Genomic DNA, 13,862 nt, shown 5'->3' on the forward strand with positions numbered 1-13,862 from the left:
TATATAAGGTGGGCACCATCTTAGATCAGGGTCAGTCAGTCAGTCAGTTGTCAGTCTGTGAGACGTCAGTCTGTCAGAGTGTAACCTGAGAAGCAGAGCAGAGGAGAAGAGAGAGAGACCCAGAGGCGCAGAGGGGACCCCAAGAGCCCATAAGAGAGCTAATAGGGTGAAGGGTCGGCAACAGGGTACCGGATCCCAAGCTGGCAGAGGCTACAGCACACCTTAGCCAGGAACCGGAGGTCGTGGGCAGGATCTGCCACAATCACCCACTAAATCCACCCGGAAGGCAGACCAAGAATAGGGTCAGGGAGCCCAGAGGAGGCTTGACCAACAAGAGGCCCGAGGGAGCCGGACTTAGGTGGATCCCTGGTGGGAACGGCCAGAAGAAGGGAGAGACAGAAAGGAGCTCAGGACCACACTCCGGAGTTGCCTGGGAGTTGACCGAGTCCAGGACCTGGTGGACGCAGCACGGCTTGGGTGGTCACTGCTGTACACAGTGACCCGAGCAACACCAGTAAGTAAAACCCTGGAACTGCATTTTATGCCTCTGAGTCTCCTTGCTGCACCTTCACAACCACCATCCTCCATGGCTGACCCCCTGAGGCTATACCCCTCCCGTTGGGGGTTATACTACCTAGCTGCACTCACATCATCAGCCTCAGTGGACTCTGCTGCAGCGGCGGCCGTATTGACCGCAAATCAACGGGTGGCGTAGTCGACACAAAAGAACATCTAGTAACATCATAAGGACTGCCACACACTGAGCTTGACACCCTGGGCACGGACCGGGTCACCGCCACTCGGAGACTACAACCCCCATCTGATCCGGCTCCGGGTATCCCTAACAGCACTGGCCCAGGGGGCGCGTCAACAGCTCCACAAGCAAAAGGATCCCAGGGAGCACGGACGGAGCGGCGTACGCCACCTGTACTCTCCATTCTGGCCCTGCCAGAGGGACTCCTGCTGCAAGAGGGGTACCGGCCCCCGACATCTGACTTTGCTACTTCACATCTCTGTCAGAGAAGCCCGGTAGGCTGCAGTGGATCCCGTCGGGTGACAGGTGGTATGGAATTGCCGTCTTACCCTACATCTGTGCATAGTCCAGAGGGAGACCCAGCCTTTGCATACACATGGACAGGAGAGATTCAAAGGGGACTGTTAGGAACACTCGGAGGGTCCTGATCGAGGTACTTGAATACCTTGGGTGCGCTGAGCCCTCATCCCTGGTGGCCGCAGTGATCCGTGAGGAGCTGGGAGAAGCCTTGCCGCTGCTTAAAACAACTGTGAGTAAAAGACCTGGAAGACTATCCCTATGGCCTCTGGTTCCTTCATTTCTGCACTGCACAACACAGCACCTGAGTGACCCAGGACTACTCTCCCCATCCTCCTGTCACATCTGCCCTGAGGCCCTTCTCCGCCTGTGGGGAGTTATAACATCGCCTGCTACCACTACATCCAGCCTCAGAGGACTGCTAGCAGCGCTGGTGGCGCATCACCAGACACCACAGGTGGCGTAGTCGATAAATACCACTCAACCCTGAAAGCCCATTACTTTTTAATGTGACGGCCCTGGGCACGGAACGGGTCCAGGCCACGACTGCCTCCCCAACATCTGACCCGGCTCCGAGTACCCCATTTCCCAGGGAAGGCTGTGAGCGTCACAATGTCACTCGAGCACCCGCTATACTTGGTGCATACCCAAGCAGTCGATGCAAACTCAAGTAGATAGCACTTGCGCTCAACACTAGTCACCATTTTGTCACTTTTTTTTTCTTTACTTTTGAAAAAATCCCAACCCCAACACAACCCTAACCGTAGCACAACCCTAACCCCAACCCTAATCCTAGCACAACCCTAGCACAACCCTAACCCTAGCACAACCCTAACTCAACCCTAACCCTAGCACAACCCTAACCCTAACACAACCGTAACTCTAGCACAACCCTAACCCTAGCACAACCCTAACCCTAGAGTGTATTTTTTACTCCTTTCCTCGTGCCGTATAAGTGATTAAATGACTTTATTTTTCGGGTCGGTGCGATTACAGCGATACCAGATTTATACCAGGTTTTTATAATTGACAGCTGTCACACACTAAAAGACGCTTTTTTTTGCAACGATTCGTGTTTGCATCGCCATATTGTGAGAGCTATAATTTTTCCATATTTCGTGCAACAGAGTCATGTGACAGTGTGACAGCTTGTTTTTTTAGGGACGAGTTGGTGTTTTTAATGGTAACATTTTCAGGCACGTGACATTTTTTGATTGCTTTCTATACCGATTTTTGGGAGGCAGAATAAACAAAAACCAATAATTCAGGAATAGTTTTTTTTTTTTTTTTTATGCAGTTCTGGTAAAATTGATAAGGCAGTTTTATTCTTTGGGTCAGTACATTTACAGCGGTACCACATTTATATAGTTTTTTTATGTTTTGGCGCTTTTACACAATAAAAACTTTTATAGAAAAAAGAATATTTTTTGCATCGCTTTATTCTGAGAGCTATAACTTTTTTATTTTTCAGCTTATGGATCTGTATGGCAGCTTCTTTTTTGTGGGACAAGATGACGTTTTCAGAGGTACTATTTCGTCTTTTTGATCGTGTTTTATTCCATTTTTTGTTTGGTGGTATGATGATAAAGCATCGTTTTTTTTTGTTTTTTTTTACCATCTTCATTAAAGGGGTTAACTAGTGAGACAGTTTTATAGGTCAAGTTGTTCCGGACGAGGTGATACCAAATATGTGTACTTTTATTGTTTTTTGTTTTTTTTCATAATACTATTTATTGATGGGTACAATATATTTTTATTTTTGGGGATTATTTTTTTCATTTTTATTTTTACAATTTTTAAAAAAAAATTTTTTTCACTTTATGATTCTTTTTTAACTTTTACACGTTGTCCCACTGTGGGACTTTCACTTTTTAGATTCTGATCTCCTGTATAGCGCAGGAATGCAACAGCATCCCTGTACTATACAGGCTGTCAGCGCTGGAGAAGGAGAAGATACTGTGATCGTGCACTGCACATGATCAAAGTATCTTCCTGGTGTCAGGTGACCCGGATGTCGTCATGACCACATCTGGTTCACATGACAACCACAGGACTCGGCCACAGACACCGCAGGACGCCAGAGAAGAGTTGAGTACCGGCGTTTACTTCCTCTTGCCACCGGAATGCTGTGATCGACTTTGATCGCAGCATTTCAGGGGTTAATGTGCTGGGAGCGGTGCGGGACCGCTCCCAGCACATAGCACCTGGTGTCATTTGTGACAATCAGCTGACACCCGGTGGCGATTCCGCCCGCACAGCCTGTGTGCGGGCGGAATCAACAATGCGTACTAATACATATCAGGTCCATAAGGCCCATGGCGCAGATTCATATTAGTAGTACTAGTGATGAGCGAGTAAGTTCTGTTAACCCTTTCGCCGAGTATGCTCGGGCCGAGCTCCGAGTATTTACAGCTGCTCGGTGATATGGTTGAATTGCTCCCGTGTGCATGATTTGCAACTGTTTGACAGTTTTATTACATGTGAGGAATGTCTATTTCTTACACATTCCTCACATGTATTAAAGTTGTCAAACAGTCGCAAATCATGCACACGGGAGCGATTCAACCTTATCACCGAGCAGCTATAAATACTCGGAGCTCGGCCCGAGCATACTTGCCGAAAGGGTTAACAGAACATACTCGCTCATCACTAATTAGTACGTATCATGTTGGAAAGGGGTTAAAAGATCTTTGAGAAAAGGAGCAGAAATCTGTTTGAATGTTAACAGTATCTACTTCACTATTTCCTCATATTTCCTCATGTGTGGTACAAACACGTGGTTACTGAGCATGATGGTTCCACATTTATGAGTGCACTGTGTTTTTGCTCTATGTATGTATTTCCTGGATAACTATAGGAAGAAGTTCAGCTTTAGGGAGATGTGACAAATTATTTATTTGCTGATACTATTTCCACACACAGAGTGAGCTCCTATTCATGTGTATCAGTTACACATGAAACCAGAACTCCTACAAGAAGGCAGTGAGGGAGGGTGTTGCATGTAGAGATACCACAGAGATAACCAGAAAACAAGGTCCAGATCTAGTAGCATAAGGAGTTCAATGCATCATTACAAAGGAAAAACATGACAAGTGATGTCCATTACGGGTACCACCCTGACCAATAATAAAACTGGACCCAAGCGAAAATGATGGGGGAAAAAAAGAAGGGGACTTCCTTGGTGTTATATGTTATTATAAAGTATTGTTACATAAAGCGGGCTCACTCGGTGAGGTGGATCCTATAAGCTCAAGGTCCTGGTGGGCACAGGTAGCAGAGTTACTGGAAGTTGCAGGCAGACCGGAGACCACAGATCGGTAGCAGAGGTACTGGAAGCCGCAGGTAGATGGGAGAGGCCCTGGGGACTACAGACAGGTAGCTGAATTACTGGAAGCCGCAGGTGGACTTATAGCAGAGGCAAACTAAAAGTCTTAATGATGTCCCTGAAGCTACAAGCGGATAGGAGATGTCCTGAAAGCTGCAGGCAGACATATAGCAAAGGTAAGCAAAAGGTCTTAATGAGGTCCTGCGAACCACAAGCGGACAGAAGATGTCCTGGAACCCGCAGGCGGACACGTAGCAAAGACAAACTAAAACACATGAGCACGCCAAGCCACTTGCAAAGCCCGACGTGGATCACAAGAAAGTCTATTGGACTGAGGTGAGTGATGTATAGTACAAATCTGGGACAGGTGCATAACAGTACCCTCCTCAAAGGGCCCCTCCCCAAAAAAGTCTATAACCCACGGCAACGATGTTGCTGCTACTCCTTTGGAACCATGGTCTTAGTATTCTCTTACATAAGTCACTAAGTGAGATGGATCCTCTAAGCGCAAGGTCCGGGTGCGCCTTGGGCAGCATGCGGGTGTTGCACACTGTAATCAGGTAGCAGAGCTACTGTAAGCTGCAGGCAGCCCGGAGACGTTCAGGAGACCACGGACAGATAGCGGAGTTACTGGAAGCCACAGGCGGACACATAGCAGAGGCCAACTAAAAGTCTTAATGAGATCCTGGAAGTCGCAAGCGGACAGGAGACATCCTGGAAGCCTCTGACGGACCCGTCGCAAAGGCAAATTAAAAGTCTTAAAGGGGTTTTCCCACTAGCAAAGTTAATTTTAATCAACATTTTAATCAATAAATCTTTGAATAATAATAAGTTCCAGAATTGGATGTGTTAAAAAAATGTTTTTCCTATGCTGAGATAATCTTATAAATGTGCCCCTGCTATGTACTGTGTAATGACTGTCTGACCAGGCAGGAAAATGGTTTGATCATACCACATCTCCTGGGGAGGAAGCAAAAGAGAATATACAGGCATTACAGCACTGGATCACAGAGGATTCATTCTTTGAGGTAAAACATTGCTTAAAAACAGGCAGTAAAAAGTTTTACCTCACAAAAACAATCAGCTGTGACCCCCATGTTGTAATGACAGTATATTGTTTTGCTTCATTCCCTGCCTGGAAGATGTGTGTACGTTCAGGTCAGACACAGCCATTACTCAGTACATAGAAGGGCATATATAGAACATGATTATCTTAGCATGGGAACATTTTTTTTACCACATCCTATTGTGGAACTTATTATTATTCTAAGATCTATTAATTGAGTACTTTGCTTGTGGGAAAACTCCTTTAAAGACGTCCTGGAAGCCACAAGTGGACAGGAGACGTCCTGGAAGCTGCTTGTCGACACATAGCAAAGACAAACTAAAAGTGTTAATGAGGTCCTGGAAGCTGCAAGCAGTCAGGAGACATCCTGGAAGCCGCAGGCAGACACGTAGCAAAGGCAAGCTAGAAGTTTTAATAAAGTCCTGGAAACCACAAGCAGACACGTAGCAAGGGTTACTGGAAGCCGCAGGCAGACAGCTGAAGTCCTGGAGAATACTGACAGGTAGCAGGGTTACTGAAAGGTGCAGACAACCATTTAAGTTCTGGAGACCACTGACAGGTAGCAGGGTTACTGGAAGATGCTGACAAACAGGTGAAGTCCTGGAGACCACTGACAAGTAGCAGGGTTACTTGAAGCCACATAAAAACAGGTGAAGTCCTGGAGACAACTGACAGGTAGCAGGGTTACTGGAATCCACGGACAAACAGGTGAAGTCCTGGAGTCCACTGACAGGAGATAGCAAAATTACTGAAAACCGCAGATAAACCGGTGAAGTCCTGGAGACCACTGTTGCTGGAAGCCACAGACAAATTGGTGAAGTCCTGGAGACCAGTGACAGGTAGCAAGATTACTGGAATTTGAAGTTTTGGGTCCACTGACAGGTTGCAGGGTTATAGAAAGCTGCAGACAAACAGGTGAAGTCCTGGTGGACCGTTGACCAGTAGCAGAGTTAGTAGAAAATGCAGAAAAGTACCTCAGGGACTGGAAATTACAGGCAGCCAGGAGACATCCTGAAGCCTGTAAAAAGGAAATGTGGACAGACCAAGTAAAAGAGTTATTAGGAAGTCTTAATACAATACCACGGCACAGGTGTGTGTCTTGGGAGGCCTTATATAGGCCTTGGAAGTTCAACATATGTGAGCACGCTGGACCACTTACAAAGCCCAACGTAGAGCACAAGAAAGTCTAATGGACCGAGGTGAGGGAAGCAAATACAGATACGGGACAGCTGCGTAACAAATATGTTGCAATTAGAACAATTACAAGTCATAGGTAAAACTGTACCAATAACTTGTAGTCACTAAACTAAAATCTGAGGCGTCTGAGCCTCAATTACATTTCTAGCATCAGAAACTCCTGTAGAAGTATTTATAGGGGAAATAAAAAAATGGCAACTTCACTTGGTGATGTTTGTAGAACCCAAAATGACGCAAGAATAGAAAAAATTCTACCAGCTATAGTTATTATTGCACAATACCTGTATAAAATACTTACCGATTGTTGTCTTCTTCTGTTTGCTGCTCCATTTTGATCCTCTTCTACACCACATGACCATTTTTTTTGACTAACTCAGTCCAAAGATAGAGTCATATGCACCATCGGTAGACTTGTGCTCGGCTGGGCCTCCCACCAGGTCCAAAAGCAATACCAAAGTTCAGGAAAGCCGAGGCACCAAAACAGTAGGTTCTTGATAAAAACTTGTTGTTGTTTATTCCATGTCAGCTAAAAACATCAAGAACCTGCTGTTTTGGTTCCTTGGCTTTCCTGAAATTTTGCATATTTTTGACTAGCCAGATCACACAGCATCTTCTGTGTGGAAGTCACTTTCTCAATGCATTTCTACGACTCATATCAGGTCTCTCATAGACTTACTCATAATAGCATGGGTAAGAGGGTAGCTAATAAAAATAATGCAGGAGTCCTACTATTAAAAAGGTGAGCATTGCCAGAAGTATTGCAGTGTATTGTGCTAGAAATTGAATGAGCACAGGCTGAAGTTGTATGTAACGCGCCCCCTGGGACATATTCCTTTTTGAGGGGAATACCCGGCACCGGATCAGATGGGGGGTTGTAGTCTCCGAGCGGCTGTGACCCGGCCCCGTGCCCAGGGCGTCAAGCTCAGTGTTATGTGGCAGTCCTACAGATGTTATTAAGAGTTCTTTTGTGTCGACTACGCCACCCGTTGTGATGCGGTCACTGTGGCCGCCGCTGCAGCAGGGTCCGCTGAGGCTGATGGTGCAGGTGCAGCTTGTGATGATAACCCCCAACGGGAGGGGTATAGCCTCAGGGGGAACAGGTGCAGAGGATGGGGGTTGTGGTGGTGCAGTGCAGACGGCAGTGAAGACAGAGTCGGGTTATGCAGTTAAGGGTGTTTACTTACTGCAGATGTTGTACTGGTCACTCCAGCTCCGAGTGACCACCCGAGCCGTGCTGCGTCCACCAGGTCCTGGATCCAGCCAACCCCCAAACAAGTCCGGAGCGTGGCCCTGAGCTCTCCTTCTGTCCCGTTCTCTGGCCGTCCCCACCAGTGATCCACCTAGGTCCAGCTCCCTCGGGCCTTCTGTTGGGACACCCTTGGCCTTGGGTTCCCTGACCCTTCATGTGGTGTGCCTTCGGGGTGGATGTAGTGGGTGACCGTGGCAAACGCTGCCCACGGTCTCCGGTCTCTGGCTGGGGAATGTTTTTACCCCCACCAGCTTGGGTTCCGGTACCCTGATGCCGACTCTTCACCCGGGGTTTTAATTTGGGATCTTAGAGTCCTGTTCTTCTGTGCCTCTGGGTCTCTCTCTCTCCTCTCTCACTCTGGGTCTTTCCTTCTCCTCTGCTCCTGACTTGTTCTCTGCATCTGACCCTGTTCTTAGTTGGTGCCCACCTTATATACACCCTCTATGTGTGAGCTCAGGTGACCAGCACCCAATGAGCTCCTAACTTTACCCAGGCTGCTCCCCCTATCTGCCCCTACACTACTTGGGATGTACCACCCCCCTCCCACTCCAGCCAGGAACAGACTCGGTCGTACCTGCACATTTCTAAGTGGGAGTACCGTCGGTCTGCTCCTCGGAAATGGGATGTGTGTAGTGCATGCAGCCTACCGAGCTCAGTTCCACACTCCATCCTTACCCGGGAGTGGAATATCACACCTCTGGGTTGAGGTGCAATACCCCTGTAGCAGCCGAATCCTCAGGGTGCTACATATGTAGCAATAAAAAGTATAAGCCCATGGCCCCACTATCAGTATTTGGTCAGTAATCGGTCAGTATATTTCATCAGGAGTAGGAGACAAAACCAGGTGAGGAACAATCAGAGAAAAGGTATAATAGAAACAAGTCACCAATTCTGCATTTATCACCCACTCCTGGTTTTTGCTCCCACTCCTGAGAAAAAACACTGACCAAATACTGAACAAATACTGATAGTGGGGCTGTGGCCTCAAACTAGCCCTCACATAGCTCCATTGATAGATGAACAAAAAAGATTGGGGTCTGAGAATATGGCAACATGTGCAAATTATTTTTAGTTCTATTTTTAAAATATAGTAAAGCATAAAAAAGGAATATACACTTAGCATTGCCGTAATTGTACTTACGGGCAATACATAGTTGCCATGTGATTTTTGCAACATAGTAAATGCCATAAAAAAAAAACACAAAAAATGTTGTTGTTTTTTTCCATTCCACTCCATAACGATTTCTTTTCTAATCATCAGTGCATGATAAGGTAAAATAAATGTTGGTAATAAAAAATACAGTTTGTGCAAAACAACGCCCTTCCTTATACAGCTATGTTGATGGGAAAAAAAAATGAAATGAAAAATGGCTGCAGTGGGAAGGGGTTAACAGGAAATTAATTTGGTATGGGGGTTTTACATTTGTACATGACCATAGCATTTTTCAATACATTTAAACTTAAAAGGGAACTTGACAGCCGTTCCATGCTGCCCGAAACACAAACAGCATGAAATCTACATGGGCTTATTAATTAGAGAAATCTGTTTTTAAGCAGAAAAACACCACCTTTGTGAAAAGAACATTACTGTTAATTAGTGAAAGACTTGCTTTGCTATTCCAAGATTATTGTTATTAGTTCTACTATTGATTTGCCTTGTTACTAACACTAATTCTTTAAAGTCATTGCTGTATATAAACTGAGTTATATCAATCTCTGACTGTTTCCGCTTTGTGATCTCTGTGCATTGCATCCCGACACCTGTATTACACCTGAACAAGTGATGGAGCCTACTGAGTGTTGCCTCTGGCTCCTTTCCATCCAGCTTGCCTTAATTGACAGGTCTCTGCCTGTTTGCGTGAGCAGGGAGAATCCTGTCAGTCAAGCTGAGCTGGGTGTGGCAAAGCCAAGGTGAGACACCCAACAGACTCATCTCCTGATCCCCAGACGTCTCTTCTCTCGCCAAGTTCGTTTTTCAAGCTGTGTGTTCTCTGAGACATGGTAGTGTGTCATTGTAAACCATAGCTTTTTGTAATGACAGAGTCAGTCTGTATTTCATGCTACCCAATGTCTAGGACATCATGGAATGTCTGACATATACCTTTTAAAGGCTGAAGAACATGAATAAATTAACTTAATTAATCCCATAATATCTTAGTGAGTAGTGCAAAGTAGTATTTACAGGCAAATATATAAAATACTTGAACACATACAGTTGAAACCAGAAGTTTACATACACTATATAAAAAGACACATATGCATGTTTTTCTCAATATCTGACATGAAATCAGATTAAACCTTTCCTGTTTTAGGTCAATTAGGATTACCATCATTTTTAATATTTGCCAAATGCCAGAATAATGAGAGAGAGAGAGAATGTTTTAAGGCATTTTTATTACTTACTGCAAAGTCAAAAGTTTACATACACTAAGATTACCATGCCTTTAAACAATTCTGGACTGTTCATATGACGATTTCATGTGTTTGGAAGCTTCTTTTTTTTTGGCAACATCTGAGTTAATTAGAGACACACCTGTGGATGTATTTTAATGCACACATGAAACACACTGCTTCTTTGTGTAGCATCATGGGAAAGTCTAATGAAATCAGCCAAGGTTTCAGGAAGAGAATTGTGGACTTGCATAAGTCTGGTCTGGCTCATCCTTGGGTACAATTTCAAGATACCTGAAGGTGCCTCGTTCATCTGTACAAACAATGATATGCAAGTACAAACAAGATGGGAATGTCCAGCCATCATACCGCTCAGGAAGGAGACGGGTTCTGTGTCCCAGAGAAGAACGTGCTTTGGTCTGACATGTGCATATCAACCCAAGGACAAAAGCAAAAGACCTTGTGAAGATGATGGCGGAAGCTGGTAAGATTGTGTCAATAACCACAGTGAAACGAATACTATATCAACAAGGGCTGAAAGGCCACTCTGCCAGGGAGAAGCCATTACTCCAAAGGAAACATAAAAAAGCCAGATTAATGTTTGCAAATGCACACAGGAACAAAGACCTTAATTTTTGGAGACATGTCCTGTGGTTTGATAAAACTAAAATTGAACTTTTTGGGCATAATGACCATCATTACGTTTGGAGGAAAAAGGGGGAAGCTTGGAAGCCTAGAAACACCATCCCAACTGTGAAACACGGGGGGTGGCAGCATCATGTTGTGGGGTTGTTTTTTTTCTGCAGAAGGGACTGATGTACTTCACAAAATAGATGGCATCATGAGAAAAGAAGATTATGTGGCAATACTGAAGCAACATCTCAAGACAGGAAGTTAAGGCTTGGGCAGAAATGGGTCTTCCAAATGGACCATGACTGGAAGCATACTGCCAAAATGGTAACAAAGTGGCTTAAGGATAACAATGTCAATGTTTTGGAGTTGCCATCACAAATCCCTGATCACAATCCTATTGAAAATTTATGGGCAAAGCTGAAAAGGCAGGTGCGAGCAAGATGACCTACAGACCTGGATCAGTTACACCAGTTTTATCAGGCGGAATGAGCCCAAATTCCAACCAACTATTGTGAGAAGTTTGTGGAAGGATATCCCAAATGTTTGACCCAAGTCATTCAGTTTAAAGGCAATGGTACCAAATACTAATGAAATGTATGTAAACTTTTGACTTTGCAGTAAGTAATAAAAATACCTTAAAACATTCTCTCTCTCTCTCATTATTCTGGCGTTTGGCAAATATTAAAAATTTAATGTAATCCTAATTGACCTAAAAGGGGAAAGGTTTATTCTGATTTCATGTCAGATAGTGAGAAAAACATGCATATGTATCTTTTTATATAGTGTATGTAAACTTCTGATTTCAACTGTATTAGATACATGTGAGGCTCCTAGACATAAAATGTCAGAGCTAATCGTTTTCTTTTTGTCTGTTACTGCATTAGTTTAGCCTTTCACATGTCACCTATTAAATTTCCCCCGTATGGAGAACTTCCTGCAACTTTAATGAGGTCACAAAACTCCAGTGCGTCTGAGCCAATGAAGCCAAAGAGTGGTGCACCTGAGATGTTTTGCATATTGTGAGATGCCACGCATACCCAAATTAAATTTGCAGACCGTTAGAAACTCAGCTGACCTAGCAAGAGACACTACATGTTGGAAGACTTGATGTATAACTGAAGACTACTTGTCATCTAGTGTGCAAACCTGGATGAAAGTCAAACCTGGACCTGCTCCACATATTGCCAACAATCTTTCCTGGGAAGCAGAGTTGACTGATCACAGAAAGGTTGTATGCACAAGACTACGTTACCAGATATTTCAAATAGTCATTCTCTTCTACATCTTCCACAGTATTTTCTACCATGAGCCAAAGCTTTTGGAAAGTTTATAAGGCAAAAGTTCTGCAGACGTTCAATGCAGACAACGATGAAGAAACACTGGAAGAGGTAAGCACTGAAGGGATCAAAACAAGATATCTAAGGAAAATGAAGAAATAGCTGATGTGTTAGTGCTTAAACAAAATGACATAATGCAGCACAAGTTTTATTTTTTTGGGTTCCAATGATAGTTGATTACCTACAGCTAAACTGGTGAGTCCGGAATCTGACACAATAATGGGCCACCAAATGTCTAGTGGAAGGCAACCATATTTGGAGCTAATCATTTGCCACTTTTACTATGGATTAATTCACAAATGACCTACTTGACCCTATTGATGATATGATCTGTTTGTGTGCAATGATAATAGAAATGACGGTATAGTTGAATATCTGCCACTGCAACCAAAAATGCATGCGTACATGTGTACTTTTCTTATACTGTATATAGTATAGTAGATGGATCATAGACCCTCAGAATGATTTCCTCTGGTGGGCCCTAGAAACCCCAGTCAAATGAGGGATTTAAGGCACTGCAGTGTGGTTTTCAATATTTCCAATGTAGCCCTGCCTCTCTACCAATCTGCCATATGCTAGACACCATAGTTTATGTAACTATGTAAACTGGTAATTACTATTTTAGGAGTGACTTTTAAAAATATTCAGATATGAATAAATTAGTTGATATTGTGATTCTAAAATATGAGCACACGAGAGTAAAAGCAATGGGAATAATGTATTTCAGAGCGACAGCACAGAGACTATTGAGCCTGAAAACCCAGAAAATGGAGATGAAGGGTTAAACATGTCACACTTTGCAAAAAAGGTAAGTGGAATAAGATTTCTGTATATAGAGAAGTCTTTGTGCTCATCAGAGTCTTTCCATATGTACATGTGAAGATTGGGGAGCCCACCACGTAACTCATAAATACTTCAATTTTGGTTCTAATTAAATGTTTGCACAGCCATATATTCACATTACCCTGTCACGCTTAAAGGCGTTATCCAGGACCAAATTATATTTTTACTATGAGCCAAAAAACCAACAGGCAGGTAGTTGCTAACTAGTCCGGGCCGGCTCAAAGCAGTTACTGACTACTGCTGTCGGCGATTCAGCTGCTCCAAATCAATAGAGCAACTTTTGCTCTTCTGGGCTGTCTGTTCACGGGTCGGGACTGCTGATGTCATGCTGATTGACAGCCTGCTCCCCGCAGTTAGGCAGTGGGGAGCTGGCTGTCAATCAGCTTGACATCGGCAGTCACGCCCCATGAACAGAGCAGAGTGGAAAAGAAGCCGCTGCTCTGTCATGTCAGGGAAGCCACAGAATCGCCTGCAGGAGCAGTCAGTGACCGCTATGCACTATCAGAGATCTGCTCTGGGCAGAACAGGCAGGTAGTTAGCAACTATCTGTATTTTAGTTCATAGGCTCACAGTAAAAAATAAAGATAGTACTGGATAACCCCTTTAAGAGTAACTAAAGGTTTGCCTGGATATTTATAATTTTTTGTACCTTTATTTCTCTTTAGATAATTACGGTTCCAGGCTCTGAGACCCCCACCCATCACACAAAAGAACCCTGAGAAGTGTACAGCTCAGGAGACAGGAGTGCACAGGTCCCGCCTGAGCAGGCG

General features: G+C 44.3%; 1 protein-coding gene across 1 annotated transcript in view; it reads left to right on the plus strand.

Annotated features, from left to right (window-relative positions):
- Positions 1–12,216: 12,216 nt before the first annotated feature.
- The window catches only part of CUNH1orf232 (chromosome unknown C1orf232 homolog), a 29,947-nt gene continuing 28,301 nt past the window's right edge, over positions 12,217–13,862 (plus strand). Inside the window, exons 1-2 of the mRNA XM_073670671.1 lie at positions 12,217–12,300; positions 12,977–13,057. Of these exons, the coding sequence (XP_073526772.1) occupies positions 12,217–12,300; positions 12,977–13,057 (165 nt within the window). The remainder of the gene's footprint in view (positions 12,301–12,976; positions 13,058–13,862) is intronic.

Source organism: Phyllobates terribilis, unplaced genomic scaffold (genome assembly GCF_046119375.1).
Source record: "Phyllobates terribilis strain yellow unplaced genomic scaffold, ASM4611937v1 Scaffold_2__4_contigs__length_985480577, whole genome shotgun sequence".
NCBI lineage: Eukaryota > Metazoa > Chordata > Amphibia > Anura > Dendrobatidae > Phyllobates > Phyllobates terribilis.